At 43.0% G+C, this 16,730-nt stretch overlaps 1 protein-coding gene across 1 annotated transcript; it reads left to right on the top strand.

Moving 5' to 3' along the window:
* Nucleotides 1-8,692: 8,692 nt before the first annotated feature.
* Nucleotides 8,693-16,461, top strand: LOC106051866 (serine/threonine-protein phosphatase 6 regulatory ankyrin repeat subunit B-like). Its single transcript, XM_013207077.2, has one exon. It carries the CDS (start codon nt 9,009-9,011, stop codon nt 14,289-14,291), a length of 5,283 nt encoding a protein of 1,760 aa, XP_013062531.2. The 5' UTR covers nt 8,693-9,008; the 3' UTR covers nt 14,292-16,461.
* Nucleotides 16,462-16,730: the final 269 nt, after the last annotated feature.

Here is a 16,730-nt window from a genome sequence, read left to right as displayed (position 1 = left end):
GTCTAAATCTCGTCCAATCCTCGTCCAATCCACGTCCAATCCTCGTCTACTCCTCGTCTACTCCTCGTCTACTCCTCGTCCAATCCTCGTCTACTCCTCGTCTACTCCTCGTCTACTCCTCGTCTACTCCTCGTCTACTCCTCGTCTACTCCTTGTTCAATCCTCGTCCAATCCACGTCTACTCCTCGTCCAATCCTCATCTACTCCTCGTCTACTCCTCGTCCAATCCTCATCTACTCCTCGTCTACTCCTCGTCCAATCCACGTCTACTCCTCGTCTACTCCTCGTCCAATCCTCATCTACTCCTCGTCTACTCCTCGTCCAATCCTCATCTACTCCTCGTCTACTCCTCGTCCAATCCTCATCTACTCCTCGTCTACTCCTCGTCCAATCCTCATCTACTCCTCGTCTACTCCTCGTCCAATCCTCATCTACTCCTCGTCTACTCCTCGTCCAATCCTCGTCCAATCCACGTCCAATCCTCGTCTAAATCTCGTCCACTCCTCGTCTCATCTCGTCTACTCCATGGCCACTCCTCGTCCACTCCACGTCTACCCATCGTCCACTCCTCGTCTCATCTCGTCTACTCCATGGCAACTCCTCGTCCACTCCTCGTCTCATCTCGTCTACTCCATGGCCACTCCTCGTCCACTCCTCGTCTACTCCTCGTCTCATCTCGTCTACTCCATGGCCACTCCTCGTCCACTCCTCGTCTACTCCTCGTCTACTCCATGGCCACTCCTCGTCCACTCCTCGTCCATTCCTCGTCTCATCTCGTCTACTCCATGGCCACTCCTCGTCCACTCCTCGTCTACTCCTCGTCTCATCTTGTCTTCTCCATGGCCACTCCTCGTCCACTCCTCGTCTCATCTCGTCTACTCCATGGCCACTCCTCGTCCACTCCTCGTCTCATCTCGTCTACTCCATGGCCACTCCTCGTCCACTCCTCGTCTCATCTCGTCTACTCCATGGCCACTCCTCGTCCACTCCTCGTCCACTCCTCGTCTCATCTCGTCTACTCCATGGCCACTCCTCGTCCACTCCTCGTCTCATCTCGTCTACTCCATGGCCACTCCTCGTCCACTCCTCGTCTACTCCTCGTCTCATCTCGTCTACTCCATGGCCACTCCTCGTCCACTCCTCGTCTCATCTCGTCTACTCCATGGCCACTCCTCGTCCACTCCTCGTCCACTCCTCGTCTCATCTCGTCTACTCCATGGCAACTCCTCGTCCACTCCTCGTCTCATCTCGTCTACTCCATGGCCACTCCTCGTCCACTCCTCGTCTACTCCTCGTCTCATCTCGTCTACTCCATGGCCACTCCTCGTCCACTCCTCGTCTACTCCTCGTCTACTCCATGGCCACTCCTCGTCCACTCCTCGTCCATTCCTCGTCTCATCTCGTCTACTCCATGGCCACTCCTCGTCCACTCCTCGTCTACTCCTCGTCTCATCTTGTCTTCTCCATGGCCACTCCTCGTCCACTCCTCGTCTCATCTCGTCTACTCCATGGCCACTCCTCGTCCACTCCTCGTCTCATCTCGTCTACTCCATGGCCACTCCTCGTCCACTCCTCGTCTACTCCTCGTCTCATCTCGTCTACTCCATGGCCACTCCTCGTCCACTCCTCGTCTCATCTCGTCTACTCCATGGCCACTCCTCGTCCACTCCTCGTCCACTCCTCGTCTCATCTCGTCTACTCCATGGCCACTCCTCGTCCACTCCTCGTCTCATCTCGTCTACTCCATGGCCACTCCTCGTCCACTCCTCGTCTCATCTCGTCTACTCCATGGCCACTCCTCGTCCACTCCACGTCTACCCATCGTCCACTCCTCGTCTCATCTCGTCTACTCCATGGCCACTCCTCGTCCACTCCTCGTCTACTCCTCGTCTCATCTCGTCTACTCCATGGCCACTCCTCGTCCACTCCTCCTCTCATCTCGTCTACTCCATGGCCACTCCTCGTCCACTCCACGTCTACCCATCGTCCACTCCTCGTCTCATCTCGTCTACTCCATGGCCACTCCTCGTCCACTCCTCGTCTACTCCTCGTCTCATCTCGTCTACTCCATGGCCACTCCTCGTCTACTCCTCGTCCACTCCTCGTCCACTCCTCGTCCACTCCACGTCTACCCATCGTCCACTCCTCGTCTCATCTCGTCTACTCCATGGCCACTCCTCGTCCACTCCTCGTCTACTCCTCGTCTCATCTTGTCTTCTCCATGGCCACTCCTCGTCCACTCCTCCTCTCATCTCGTCTACTCCATGGCCACTCCTCGTCCACTCCACGTCTACCCATCGTCCACTCCTCGTCTCATCTCGTCTACTCCATGGCCACTCCTCGTCCACTCCTCGTCTACTCCTCGTCTCATCTCGTCTACTCCATGGCCACTCCTCGTCTACTCCTCGTCCACTCCTCGTCCACTCCTCGTCCACTCCACGTCTACCCATCGTCCACTCCTCGTCTACTCCTCGTCTACTCCATGGCCACTCCTCGTCCACTCCTCGTCCATTTTTCGTCTCATCTCGTCTACTCCATGGCCACTCCTCGTCCACTCCTCGTCTACTCCTCGTCTCATCTTGTCTTCTCCATGGACACTCCTCGTCCACTCCTCGTCTCATCTCGTCTACTCCATGGCCACTCCTCGTCCACTCCTCGTCTCATCTCGTCTACTCCATGGCCACTCCTCGTCCACTCCTCGTCTACTCCTCGTCTCATCTCGTCTACTCCATGGCCACTCCTCGTCCACTCCTCGTCTCATCTCGTCTACTCCATGGCCACTCCTCGTCCACTCCTCGTCCACTCCTCGTCTCATCTCGTCTACTCCATGGCCACTCCTCGTCCACTCCTCGTCTCATCTCGTCTACTCCATGGCCACTCCTCGTCCACTCCTCGTCTCATCTCGTCTACTCCATGGCCACTCCTCGTCCACTCCACGTCTACCCATCGTCCACTCCTCGTCTCATCTCGTCTACTCCATGGCCACTCCTCGTCCACTCCTCGTCTACTCCTCGTCTCATCTCGTCTACTCCATGGCCACTCCTCGTCCACTCCTCCTCTCATCTCGTCTACTCCATGGCCACTCCTCGTCCACTCCACGTCTACCCATCGTCCACTCCTCGTCTCATCTCGTCTACTCCATGGCCACTCCTCGTCCACTCCTCGTCTACTCCTCGTCTCATCTCGTCTACTCCATGGCCACTCCTCGTCTACTCCTCGTCCACTCCTCGTCCACTCCTCGTCCACTCCACGTCTACCCATCGTCCACTCCTCGTCTCATCTCGTCTACTCCATGGCCACTCCTCGTCCACTCCTCGTCTACTCCTCGTCTACTCCATGGCCACTCCTCGTCCACTCCTTGTCCACTCCTCGTCTACTCCTCGTCTACTCCTCGTCCACTCCTCGTCCACTCCACGTCTACCCATCGTCCACTCCTCGTCTCATCTCGTCTACTCCATGGCCACTCCTCGTCCACTCCTCGTCTACTCCTCGTCTCATCTCGTCTACTCCATGGCCACTCCTCGTCTACTCCTCGTCTCATCTCGTCTACTCCATGGCCACTCCTCGTCCACTCCTCGTCTACTCCTCGTCTCATCTCGTCTACTCCATGGCCACTCCTCGTCCACTCCTCGTCTACTCCTCGTCTACTCCATGGCCACTCCTCGTCCACTCCTCGTCTACTCCTCGTCTACTCCTCGTCTCATCTCGTCTACTCCATGGCCACTCCTCGTCCACTCCTCGTCTACTCCTCGTCTCATCTCGTCTACTCCATGGCCACTCCTCGTCCACTCCTCGTCTACTCCTCGTCTACTCCATGGCCACTCCTCGTCCACTCCTCGTCTACTCCTCGTCTACTCCTCGTCTTATCTCGTCTACTCCATGGCCACTCCTCGTCTACTCCTCGTCTCATCTCGTCTACTCCATGGCCACTCCTCGTCCACTCCTCGTCCACTCCTTGTCTACTCCATGGCCACTCCTCGTCCATTCCACGTCTCATCTCGTCTACTCCATGGCCACTCCTCGTCTACCCATCGTCCACTCCTCGTCCACTCCTCGTCTTATCTCGTCTACTCCATGGCCACTCCTCGTCTACTCCTCGCCTCATCTCGTCTACTCCATGGCCACTCCTCGTCCACTCCTCGTCTTATCTAGTCTACTCCATGGCCACTCCTCGTCTACTCCTCGCCTCATCTCGTCTACTCCATGGCCACTCCTCGTCTACTCCTCGCCTCATCTCGTCTACTCCATGGCCACTCCTCGTCCACTCCTCGTCTTATCTCGTCTACTCCATGGCCACTCCTCGTCTACTCCTCGTCTCATCTCGTCTACTCCATGGCCACTCCTCGTCTACTCCTCGCCTCATCTCGTCTACTCCTCATCCACTCCTCTTCCACTCTTCATCCACTCCTCGTTCACTCCTCATCCACTCCTCTTCCACTCTTCATCCACTCCTCTTCCACTCTTCATCCACTCCTCGTTCACTCCTCATCCACTCCTCTTCCACTCTTCATCCACTCCTCGTTCACTCATCGTCCACTTCTCGTCCATCCACGTCTACCCATCGTCCACTCCTTGTCCACTCCTCGTTCACTCCTCGTCTTCTCGCTTGTTTTTTTTTTACGTATTAGTCGTTGCGGATTGCCATTAGATTAGAGATTATGAAAAAAATTAAAAGGTTGAGTTTATGTTAGAGGCTTTACTCTCGTACTGAGTTAACCGACCATTGATAAAACTGTCAAATACAAATATATAAATCTAGATATAAACATCTAAATGAATATAAAATATAAATGACCTCCAAACACGCTGTATGGTTTCCAAATACAAATACAATCAATAATTAATCAAGTGATGTATCTTAAATGTTTTTAAAATGTCCAAGTTTATGTGCGAAATTGTCTTTGACCTTCTTTGACTCATATCAAACACTTACATGTTATACCAGGAAGTCAAAAGCCAGTGAAAACAGATAACGTTGCTTATAGTTTTAATAAACTACAACCTCTTAGAAACAGGCAGGGCCGGTTTTAGGTAATTGGAGGCCTAGACGTTGTAAATGACATGTATTGTAGGGATAAAAATGAAGGGCCATACAGAGTAATAGATAGGGTCAATAACAAAGTATATAAAATAGATACAGATGGAAGAGAGTGCAAACTATGTATAGATATAACTAATCAAATTTGAAAACAGGGAAGTAACTGATACAGAAAAAATTGAGATAGATTCAGAAAATAAAACTAACATACAAGAAGAACACCTAGTAAACATTACAACTACTACATCCAGTAATAACTCAAGCATTGAAATTAATAAGATAGAAAATTTACCAACAAAATACAGTGATGTCATTACTCAAAAATTAGGATGTATACTGATTTGATTGAAGATACAATAAAATGTAGTAACACTCTAACAGCTAAGACAAAAGCATGGGAAGAACTATTAAAAGAGGACATGAGTAATTTAATTAGAGAAGGCAAAATAGAAAAATCAGAAATCTGTTCATATGCATCACCTATGGTAACAGTAAAGGAAAAAGATAGAGGAGTCAAAATTTGTTAAATAAATGCACTATTATTGACCCGGAGCCTCTACCTGATACATATAGTATACTTACCACACTAAGTAAAGCCTCCTTATATACCACAATGGATTTGAATAGAGGGTTTTGGCAGATTAAAATGGAAATCACATCTAAAAAGTATACGGCCTTTAAATGTACCTTACCAGGTTTAGAAGGAATTTATGTGTGGAACGTTATGCCATTTGGCTTAAACAATAGTACTGCGACCTTTCAAAAATGTATGTACAAATTGTTAGAAGGTTTGAGCAATGTAATTTCCTATGTGGATGATATTTGCATTTTTACTACTTCAGAAGAAGAATACCTTCATATACTAAAACAGATATTCTCTAGATTAAGAAATCATAACATGACATTAGCTCCTAAGAAACTAAACTTAGCAAAGAATGAAATTCAATTTCTAGGATACTGTATATCATATGACAAAAAAAACACCTACTGAGGCAAACACATCCAAAGTCAAGAACATTAAAGAACCTAGAACAAAAACAGATATTAGATCACTATTAGGATTATGTAATTTCTACAGAAAATTCATTCCAAATTATGCTTAGATGATTCAACCTTTGGTTGAGTTTACCAAAAAGAAACATGCAAATGTAATCAGTATGGATGAAAAAAGTAGGGAATCATTAAATAAATTAAAAGACAAGTTAAATGAGAAACTAGAACTATCTAGTATTGATGTTACCTCAGCTCTCTCACTATATACAGATGAATCCAACAATGGTATTGGTGCATGTCTATTACAACAAAAAGAATCACAGCTTAAGTCTATAATATACATTAGTAGGACACTATCTGAAACAGAATGAAAATACTCAGTAATTGAGAAGGAACTATTAACTGTTGTTTGGGCAGTAGTATAATTGAAGAACTATTTATTAGGCAGATACGTCACAATTAAATGTGACCACAAACCTCAACTAGTATTAAAAAGAAATGAATTAGAAAATAACAGAATCAACAGATGGTCACTTATTTTATCTACTAACCCTGCCATACAAGCAGGTAGCCATCTGGACCAGGCAGCCATCTGGACCAGGCAGCCATTTAGACAAGGCAGCTATACAATCAGGGAGCCATACAACCAAGCAGCCATCTAGACCAGGTAGCCATACAACCAGGCAGCCATCTGTACCAGGTAGCCATACTAGCAGGTAGCCATCTAGACCAGGCAGCCATCTGTACCAGGTAGCCATACTAGCAGGTAGACATCTAGACCAGGCAGCCATCTAGACCAGGAAGCCATCTATACCAGGCAGACATCTAGACCAGGCAGCCATCTAGACCAGGCAGACATCTAGACCAGGCAGACGTCTAGACCAGGTAGACATCTAGACCAGGTAGACATCTAGACCAGGCAGACATCTAGACCAGGTAGCCATCTAGACCAGGTAGACATCTAGACCAGGTAGACATCTAGACCAGGCAGCCATCTAGACCAGGTAGACAGCTAGACCAGGCAGCCATCTAGACTAGGCAGCCATCTAGACCAGGCAGCCATCTAGACCAGGTAGACATCTAGACCAGGTAGATATCTAGACCAGGTAGACATCTAGACCAGGTAGACATCTAGACCAGGTAGACATCTAGACCAGGCAGCCATCTAGACCAGGTAGACATCTAGACCAGGTAGACATCTAGACCAGGTAGACATCTAGACCAGGTAGCCATCTAGACCAGGCAGCCATCTAGACCAGGCAGCATTACATCATGCAGCCATACAACTAGGAAGCCATCTAGACCCTGCAGCTATACAATCAGGCAGCCATACAACCAGGCAGCCATCTGGACCAGGCAGCTATATAAGCAGGTAGCCATCTAGACCAGGCAGCCATCTGGACCAGGCAGCCATCTAGACCAGGCAGCCATCTAGACCAGGTAGCCATCTAGACCAGGCAGCCATCTAGACCAGTCAGCCATCTAGACCAGGCAGCATTACATCATGCAGCCATACAACTAGGAAGCCATCTAGACCCTGCAGCTATACAATCAGACAGCCATACAACCAGGCAGCCATCTGGACCAGGCAGCTATATAAGCAGGTAGCCATCTAGACCATGCAGCCATCTGGACCACGAAGCCATTTAGACAAGGCAGCTATACAATCAGGCAGCTATACAATCAGGCAGCTATACAATCAGGCAGCTATACAATCAGGCAGCTATACAATCAGACAGCCATACAACTAGGCAGCCATCTTGACCAGAAATATAGAAAAAAAATATTTATGCCGTTGTTAAAGTCTGATTTGGAATGTCAGACAGACGTAAAAGTTGTTTGATCCGTGAAGAATTGTACTATAAATATCTATGTCAATATCACTATGATAAGATGTTCAAATGCCTGACATATAAAGTCTAGCTGTCGTGCGCATCTAGAGTTGCTTCTTGTGTGATGTCCCTTTTGTGCACCATAATGATATGTGCGCTTTAGTTCCTAGGGTCACGCTTTGTTGATGTCATTGCTTCTTGCCTCTGTTTTGATCGTGTTAACTGTGGATCTTTTGTTGGAGTTTTCTTTGGTGTTTTCTTCCCCAGTATTGGATCATTTCGTTTATTTTACTTTATTCTTCGTGGTGTAGCTCTAAATTTGTTGGTCCTATGATCTTGTGAATGGCGATCTCAAGGAATGCGTATTTTTCTTGTATAGGGACGCAGTCTTGGGACTCCGTTATAGTCAGCCTGATTTGTTTTAGTATGGTCCGTGCATCAATAACATTGTGAATGATTGTGTGTGGGTTTTGAGAACCCTGATCAAATTGTGGCACCGAGTTTAAGGTGTGTTATTTCTCATTTGCATAATACAAGTGGCTTGTATTTGCTTTGAAATACTATTGATATTTATTCATTATTTATTTCATAAATATAATATTCGTTCATTAATAAAATTGTTGAGCATACATTCTTGTTGTTACGTTATCATTAATATTGTTCATGTTAAACAATCGTTGCTCAGTTAAATGACATGTATTCAATGTTCAGTAAGCCGTAGTTCTAAAGGCTATTACTCTTTGTTTTGGTTTACACTGATTATGAGGAGGAGCCCGGGCAAATACATCATACCCTAGATGAGCCCAAAACCCCCATTCTGACAATAGCTTAAATTTAAGTTCCATTATGAGTGATGTAGAGAATGTATTAGTTTTCTATCTTTCAGTTTTAAGAGAAATGCAATAAAGGTTTAAGTAATGTTCATATGTTCATATACGTTGAGAATTATAACATTTGTAACAATTAATTTCATTCATGTTTTACTTTCAGGAACATAAAAAAAAAGAAAAGAATAACAATGAAACAAGCAATTAACAGCAACAACAAAAAAAGTGGTGTAAATGAATATGGTTTAATTGTAATAATTCCTTCAAAATAAATAATTAAAAAGCTGTTGCTAGATTAAAAAGAGATTGAAAAAAAGTATGACTATGGACATAGTTAATTGCAAGGACAGTGCAAACCAAGAGCTAATGCAGGCTGCTTTTGGAGGTGATCTCGACGCCTTAAAGCTTCAATTATCAACGGTTGAAGATCTAGATACACAATTTGAACAAGGCTTCACAGCGTTGATGTTCGCTGTTCAAAACGACCACTACGACTCAGTGGAGCTCCTTGCTGCTAACCACGCCTCACTAGACATTACAGAGGAAAACGGCAGGACCGCTCTTTATCTTGCGGCTGAAGCAGGTCACCTAAACAGCCTAAAGATACTTCTCAGCTACGGAGCTTCTGTGTACATTGCAAACAAAGATGGGATTTCTCCGTTGAGCATTTCGGCTCTTAAAGGTCATCAACTTTGCGTTCGAGAACTAGTCAACGCTGGTTCCTACATTGAAAGAAAAAGTTTTAAGGGCATTACAGCTTTGATGAATGCCGCCGCTAATGAGTTTCTTGAGTGTGTTGAGGAACTTATCAAAGGTGGCGCCGATGTCGACGCAACTGATCTTTTTGGAGGAACAGCAGCATCCAGAGCAGCGAATTTAGGTCACTTGGAATGTTTTTTTGCCCTTGTTCAAGCTGGGGCAGATGTTTTGTGGAGAGACGATGCTGAAGAAATGTTCTTTCATGAAGCTAGCTTAAAACAAAAGGAATATGATTCTTCAACTGAAAAGAAATGTATGAATATTTCGGCACCTCAAACTGATGTAATTGAATTAGAAACATACAGATGTTTTAAAAGAAGAAATGCAATTCAATTAGATCCAATTTATGATGTATTTGAAGCAATAAAAAATAATGAGATCGATAGAGTCAGACATCTAATTGACAAAGGTTTTGATGTGAATTGGACTTCAAAGACAGGAAAAACACCATTAATGTTAGCTAGCTGTCTTGGTTTTATGGATATTGTAAGATTTTTAATTCAAGCTAATGCAGAGATTAATGTCTCTGATAGTAATGGATTAACTGCTCTCTCGTCTTGTGTCCAGTGGGGACACTGGAAATGTGCAGAGATCCTGGTAAGTTACGGAGCCAAAGTCAATATAATTAGAATTTCGGGAGCATCACTTTTGCTAAAAGCAGCACAAAATGGTCAATTCTATTACATCTATGCATTACTAAAAGGATGCGATACCCTTATTATAGAAGGAGATGTAATGCCATTACTTCTTCTAGTGAGAAATGGTCAATTCCAAAACTTCTTAACTTTGATATATTGGATTTCAAACCATAGACATTCTAGTTGTGTGAAACTAGATGAAAACTGGGACAATATCATTAATGTGACTGATTCTGAAGGCATGACGCCACTTATGTATGCTGCATTACATAATAATTTAGACTGTCTAAGAGAATTATTAAGCACTGGAGCAACGATAGATCAGATGAATAATGTTGGAAGAACTGCTTTAATGATTGCTGTAAGCAACAATAGTATTAAGTGTGTGAAATTACTTTTAGTCTTTGGCGCAAACTGTAATCTTTTAGACAGAAAAGGAAGAACAGCATTATTTTATGCTGTCAAATTAACCTCAACAGAGACAGAAGCCACATTTGGAGATAATAAGCCTTTACAACGCTCTAGATGTATTCAATATCTTATTGGACACAGGGTCATGATTAATACAATAGATTCCAAAGGAAACACACCTTTGCATGTGGCCGCTAAGACCGGCTGTGATGAGGGTGTTACAATCCTCCTGGATAAGAATGCTGAAAATCACATAACAAATAAGGAAGGCAGAACGCCTCTGATGCTAGCAGCCACAAACAACAGAGTGAAATGCCTGCAGGTTTTGACGGAGGCTAAAGTGGATACTAATCAAACGGATCGTTTGGGGATGACAGCTTTAATCCTAGCAACACAGTCTAACAACATCAACATTGTCAAAGTCCTGTTATTAGCTCGGGCTGATGTTGACATAAAAGACTTGAATGGTGACACAGCGCTGATACATGCTGCTAGACATGGTCATTCACAATGCTTAGAATTACTTTTACAGAATGGAGCTTTAACTGATATAACTAATTCTAAAGGGGAAACTGCGTTAAGTGTAGCTATATCTTTTAATCACATTGCTTGCTTACAAACATTGGTTGAATATGGCGTTAGTTGGAATATTAAACCTGTAGAAACAATACTCAGCATTAATCCAAACGGATTGAGACACAACAAACAAACGTTACCCACTCAGTCAGAGGCTGGAAGTCAATACTGTTATAAAAACAAAGAGTTAATTCATGCAGCCAAACGTGGTGACGTGTCTCTTTTGCAGTCACTTCTTGAGAATGGAGCCTCAGTAAATGCTGTGGACGACAGTGGAGTTTCCTCCATCATGCTTGCAGCTCTGCACAACAAAACACAATGCGTCCAAATTTTAATTATTGCTGGTGCAAACATTGACAAGCGAAGCAAGAAAGGTATAACGGCTCTAATGAATGCTTCCAACAGAGGGCACAAGCAATGTGTTGAAATGCTTCTTGTAGCCGGGGCCAATGTTGACCTTGTTGACAATACAAACATGACTGCCCTAGCCAGAGCTGCCTCGAGAGGTCATTTAGGTTGTTTGGAAGCTTTATTAGAGTGTGGAGCTGACATTGATACTCGCAATAAAAGTGGGCAAACTCCATTAATGCTGGCAGCGGATAATTGTAAAATTGACTGCATGTTTGAACTTATTGAGTCAGGATGTGATGTCAACAGAAGAGATCATCAAGGAAGATCTGCCCTAACAATTACTATCGAGAATCGCAACTACAAAGTTGCACAAATTCTTATAAGACTAAGTTCTGAAAAAAAAACAGCTTTGATGATAGCTGCATGCCTCGGAAATGTCACTTGTCTGAGTGATTTAGCTTCTATTGATTGCTGTATAGATTTGGTGGATAGCAATGGTGACACTGCACTAATACACTCTGTACGCTCAAGAAACATCGATTGCCTTATCAAACTTATAGAGCTTGGAGCAAACGTCGACAAACAAAATAATTACGGCGACACAGCTACTGTTATAGCGACAAGAAACAACGACATCCAAAGTCTTAAGATTCTTTTAAAAGCAAGGGCCAAACGTAATGCTGTGGCTAACAATGATGACTCAGCTCTAGGTGTCGCTGCTTCACAAGGCTTTCAAGAATGTTTAGAACTTTTAATCCATGAAAATGACTGCATTGATTTTGGTAACAATCTTGGACAGACCCCATTGATGTTAGCTGTTGTAAATAAACGGCTAGAATGTATAGAGATGTTAATTGAAGCTGGGGCCGATGACGATGCAAAGTGTAAACAAGGTAACACTTGTCTTATGTATGCAACATTACCTGGAAATATACAGAGTGTGAAACTTTTGCTTAAGAACGGCTCAGATGTCAATTTACAAAATAATGACGGTAACACTGCATTGATCATGGCAGCTTCTGGAGGCTACGTCGACTGCTTACAGGCTCTTTTAGACTCGGCTGCTGATGCTAACATACAGAATACAAAGGGCATGACGGCATTAATGAGATCTGTTGCTATTGGTGAAACCAGTCTATTTCTTGAGTGCTCCAAGATTTTGATAGAAAAGGGCAGTCAACTAAATCTAAAAGACAACAATGGAAACACCGCTTTGCATCATGCAGCATTAAACGGAAATGCTAAATGTGTAGCTCTTCTTGTGGACAACAAATCATTTTTGAATGAAGTCAACAAGAAAGGCAAGACGCCATTGATGCTGGCAACTATAAGCTTGCAGGGTGAGTGTCTCTCCATTCTTCTCAAAGCTGGTGCTGACGTTAGCATTCAAAGCTTGTCTGGGTTCAATGCAGTCAGGTACGCCAGAATAGTTAACTCTAAGGTCTGCCAAGACCTGCTAATACAGTATACATTTCCTGTGAACAAAACTGATTCAGACATTAAAACAGCTTTACAGATGGTCGCTAAAAAGGGTTCCACTAGCTGCGTCGAGAAATTAGTTTTGGCAACATTATTTTCGACAGAAGCTTCCATTAACCTTTCCAATAATTTCAAAGTGACAACTCTAATGAAAGCCGTGGAAGAAGAATGCTTACAATGTGCTAGTTTTTTAATCAAATCAGACGCCAATGTAAATGAAGAAGATAAAGAAGGTAACACAGCACTAATGTATTCAGCGAAGACCGGAAACGTTAATTTATTGTCAGAACGCATTACCTCAGGAACAGACCTTAATAAGGCTAATGCTAATGGAGTCACCCCATTAATGAGTGGTGTACTAAATGGTAAATTAGATTGGGTTAAGAAACATGTTTCATCAGGATCTAATATAAGTGGTCAAGACAAATTTGGAGACACTGCTCTTATGCACGCTGTTAAAACTTCATATCCCGAGAAGTTGGGCTACAGTTTGATAAGAGAAAAGCACAACCACGCATCAAGACATGACGGAAAGTCTGCTCTTCACATTGCTGTCTTAAAGAGGAACATTACGGACATAGAGACACTTATTAAACACGGAGCAAATGTCAACAATTCAGACAAATCAGGGCACACCCCATTGATTACAGCATCGAGAGGTGGAATGTTTGATTGTGCCAAGACACTCTTAAAAAATGGTGCAGACATTAACTGTCAGTGTCATGAAGGAAAAACCGCCGTCATATATGGATCGGCAAACTGCTCACTACTTCAAGTTTTAGTTCAATGGAAACCAGAATTAAATATAGTTGATAAAGCAGGTCACACAGCATTGTTTTATGCCATTGAGAAAAACGCCCATAAATGCATCCAGCTGCTCATAGAATTCGGAACGGATGTCAATAAAACTTCAACAGACGGTGAGACGTTTCTCCATCAGGCCGTGAAATTCCAATTGACATTATCTGTGAAGGCTCTTATTCAAGCTGGAGTATATGTCAATAAAGCTGACGCAACCGGATTTACCCCATTAATGATGGCTTGCACCATTCAAAACACAAACATATTAAATCTTCTCTTAAAGCGTGGTGCGCAAGTAAACGCGTGCAACTCTAAAAAATTAACTTCTCTTATGATTGCAGCAGCATCTGGTGACCTACACAATTTAAAGATCTTAATAGATGTCGGTGCTGACATAAATGCAATGGACGAGAAAGGCTGCACGAGTTTAATCCACGCTACAAAACATGGTCATTTGGCGTGCGTTAAGCAGCTGATTCTGACAGGAGCTGATGTCAATCACAGTACTCTTAAAGGCAATACAGCATTAAAGTATGCGGCGAAATACAGACATCTGGAATGCCTTAAAGTTCTTATTGAGTATTAGGCTCATATCAACTCGGTAGATTAAGAAAGAGCTAGCCTTTGATCTCAGCTTTGGCAAAAGATGAAGAAGACTGCGTCGAATGTCTTGTTGAGTCAGAGGCGGATATTAATTGTACCTCTTATCCATGTCACCCCTTGCACTGGCCAGCAGAAACGTTGTTAACAGAAAAAGGTGTGGTGTGAAAGATTACTGCAATGACATGGAGGACTTTTACTATCTCATTTAGCAAAATGAAATGGAAATATTACATTATTTTATTGCAAACATTTAGCAAGAGAAATATTCGGTAATTGATACAGCTTTGAACAGCGATAGCATTGGAATAGTCAAATACTTGCCCATAAATAATATTTCAACTCATAATTATCTTTTTGACGACCAAAACATGATTATAGAACCTGAGCCAAGTGATGAAATGGAAACCTACAATGGGCCTTTTCCTCTTGTAAAACTTGCTTATCTTACTATATCTTCTATTATAGGATATGGCCCCGGCAGGACAGACAAAATCAGTTCACTCCCTATTCCTGAACAGATCAAAAACTTGTCTCTTCACAAGGGCTACACGGCAAAAGTTTGCCCCAAACTTTGGTGCTCTATTCCTATATTTTCTGATATGTTTGAATTTGGAACTAGACCGTTCTCAAACGGGCTGCTTTTTAATTAGCCAGTTGTTTATACAATGAAAATGTGCCAGTAAGTTCTTATCGAGGTGAAAAACTTCTAGATTTTGATGACGACATACGTACGTAATGAATGCCTTCAACGATTACGGAACCTATATGAATTGTTGGTTTGTTTACTAGAGCTGAAACAACACTTTTATATCTGTCAGATTACGGTGTACTTGGTGGTGTATCATTTATTTGCGATCATACATTTTATTGGATTATTAGTCCCATAGGAGACTTGCGATAAACTAAACACTGTCAAGGACACTAAATTGTCACTGTGTTGTCAAGTAAAACAAACAAGAATTGAGCTCTAATGTTAGCACTATCTGATTGCATGGCTGTTGCTATGAATGGTCCATCATTTGTGGGGCCCTGGGAGGCTTGGCCTCTTTGGGTGCCCCTGCATTTTGCTTAATTATATTTAATGTAAAAAAAACACTTATTTGGGGCTCCCTTCTGTGGGGGCCAGGGAGAATTTTCAAATTCTCCTCCCCCCCCCCTCCCCCAACTTAGCTACGCCACTTGTTGATCTTCATAGCAAATCTCATTTATCACCTTGAGTTTTTTGCCTATTTGTTTGAAATCAGTTTCAATTCATAGAGGGAGAGTTTATTTCATCCTTTATACTGCAATTTGTTTGAGCTAAAAACTGAAATTTAACGATTCGAAAATAATAATCGCCAACGTTAAACTCGTAATCTGTACATGACATCAAAGTAAACTAAATTATTGAATGTCCTTCTCTTTCGATAGGCTACATCATGTTTCTATAAAAATCAAGACAATTTATCCTGTCTAGTTGATATGTCTAAAAAAAATACATTATCAATATGTCTATTTAAATAGTCATTTCTAGAGTGCATTAATAAATTGCGTTTTAAGCCAATGTTCGTATAAGTATCATTAGTGAAAGCGAGACCAATGGTGATAGTACACTGACCTGCAATGTCACATCCTATGAGCATTGAAAACCAATAGCTCATTGCCACGTCTTAAGACCTGTGAAGTGGCGACGAGCTATTGGTTTAAGCTGCCCACAGGTTGCGACGTTGCCGGTCAGTGTTCAGGCCTACTATCACCATTGGTCTCGAAGAAAGACGTCATGCTAGGGAAATTTGCCAAAGTAAAAGTCCAAGGCTGGACGGGCAGCTTAGTGCCTATTGATCTATTATCAGCTGAAACAAAACGATGATTTATTTACTTTATTAATTTTGTAAGTTTTTGATTATTTTAGCATTATTTTAGGTTTTTGTTGTCAATTCAGTTTCTCTATTTTGTTATTCACAATTATTTGACTTATGTAATTTATGCTTATGAAAAGTTAATTTACTGTTAAACGACATTTTAAATAATTTTTTTAAATAGTCTTACAAATATATGGATTTTGTGTATGTGCATTTGTATATTTTTTCTGTAATCTAAGTATTAGCTCTCAAAGTTACACTGTATTTTGGTTATGTCTAAAAAGCTATCCGGCTATTAAAATGTAATACTACCCTCAAGTTTGATTCTGTGGAAAATTAGTAAAAAAGTCTTGTAAGAGAACCTTCGACAATTGTATATGTATTTTTTACGATATTACAAAGATGCTTTAAAATCAGGCTATATAGTACCTACGTAATACAGAAATCGACGTTTCTTTGGTGTAATATTCTATCATCTTACTTAACGCCCTGTCGAAAAAATAGATTTTTACGTTGGCTTGATCTAATTAAAGGGATCAGACGTTTTCCCTCCGCCAATGTTCCAATGTCCAGTGCTGTAT

This window comes from Biomphalaria glabrata, chromosome 4 (genome assembly GCF_947242115.1).
Source record: "Biomphalaria glabrata chromosome 4, xgBioGlab47.1, whole genome shotgun sequence".
Taxonomy (NCBI): Eukaryota; Metazoa; Mollusca; class Gastropoda; family Planorbidae; genus Biomphalaria; species Biomphalaria glabrata.
The sequence above is the reverse complement of the archived record's forward strand: the minus strand, read 5'-3'. Positions and strand labels throughout refer to the sequence as shown.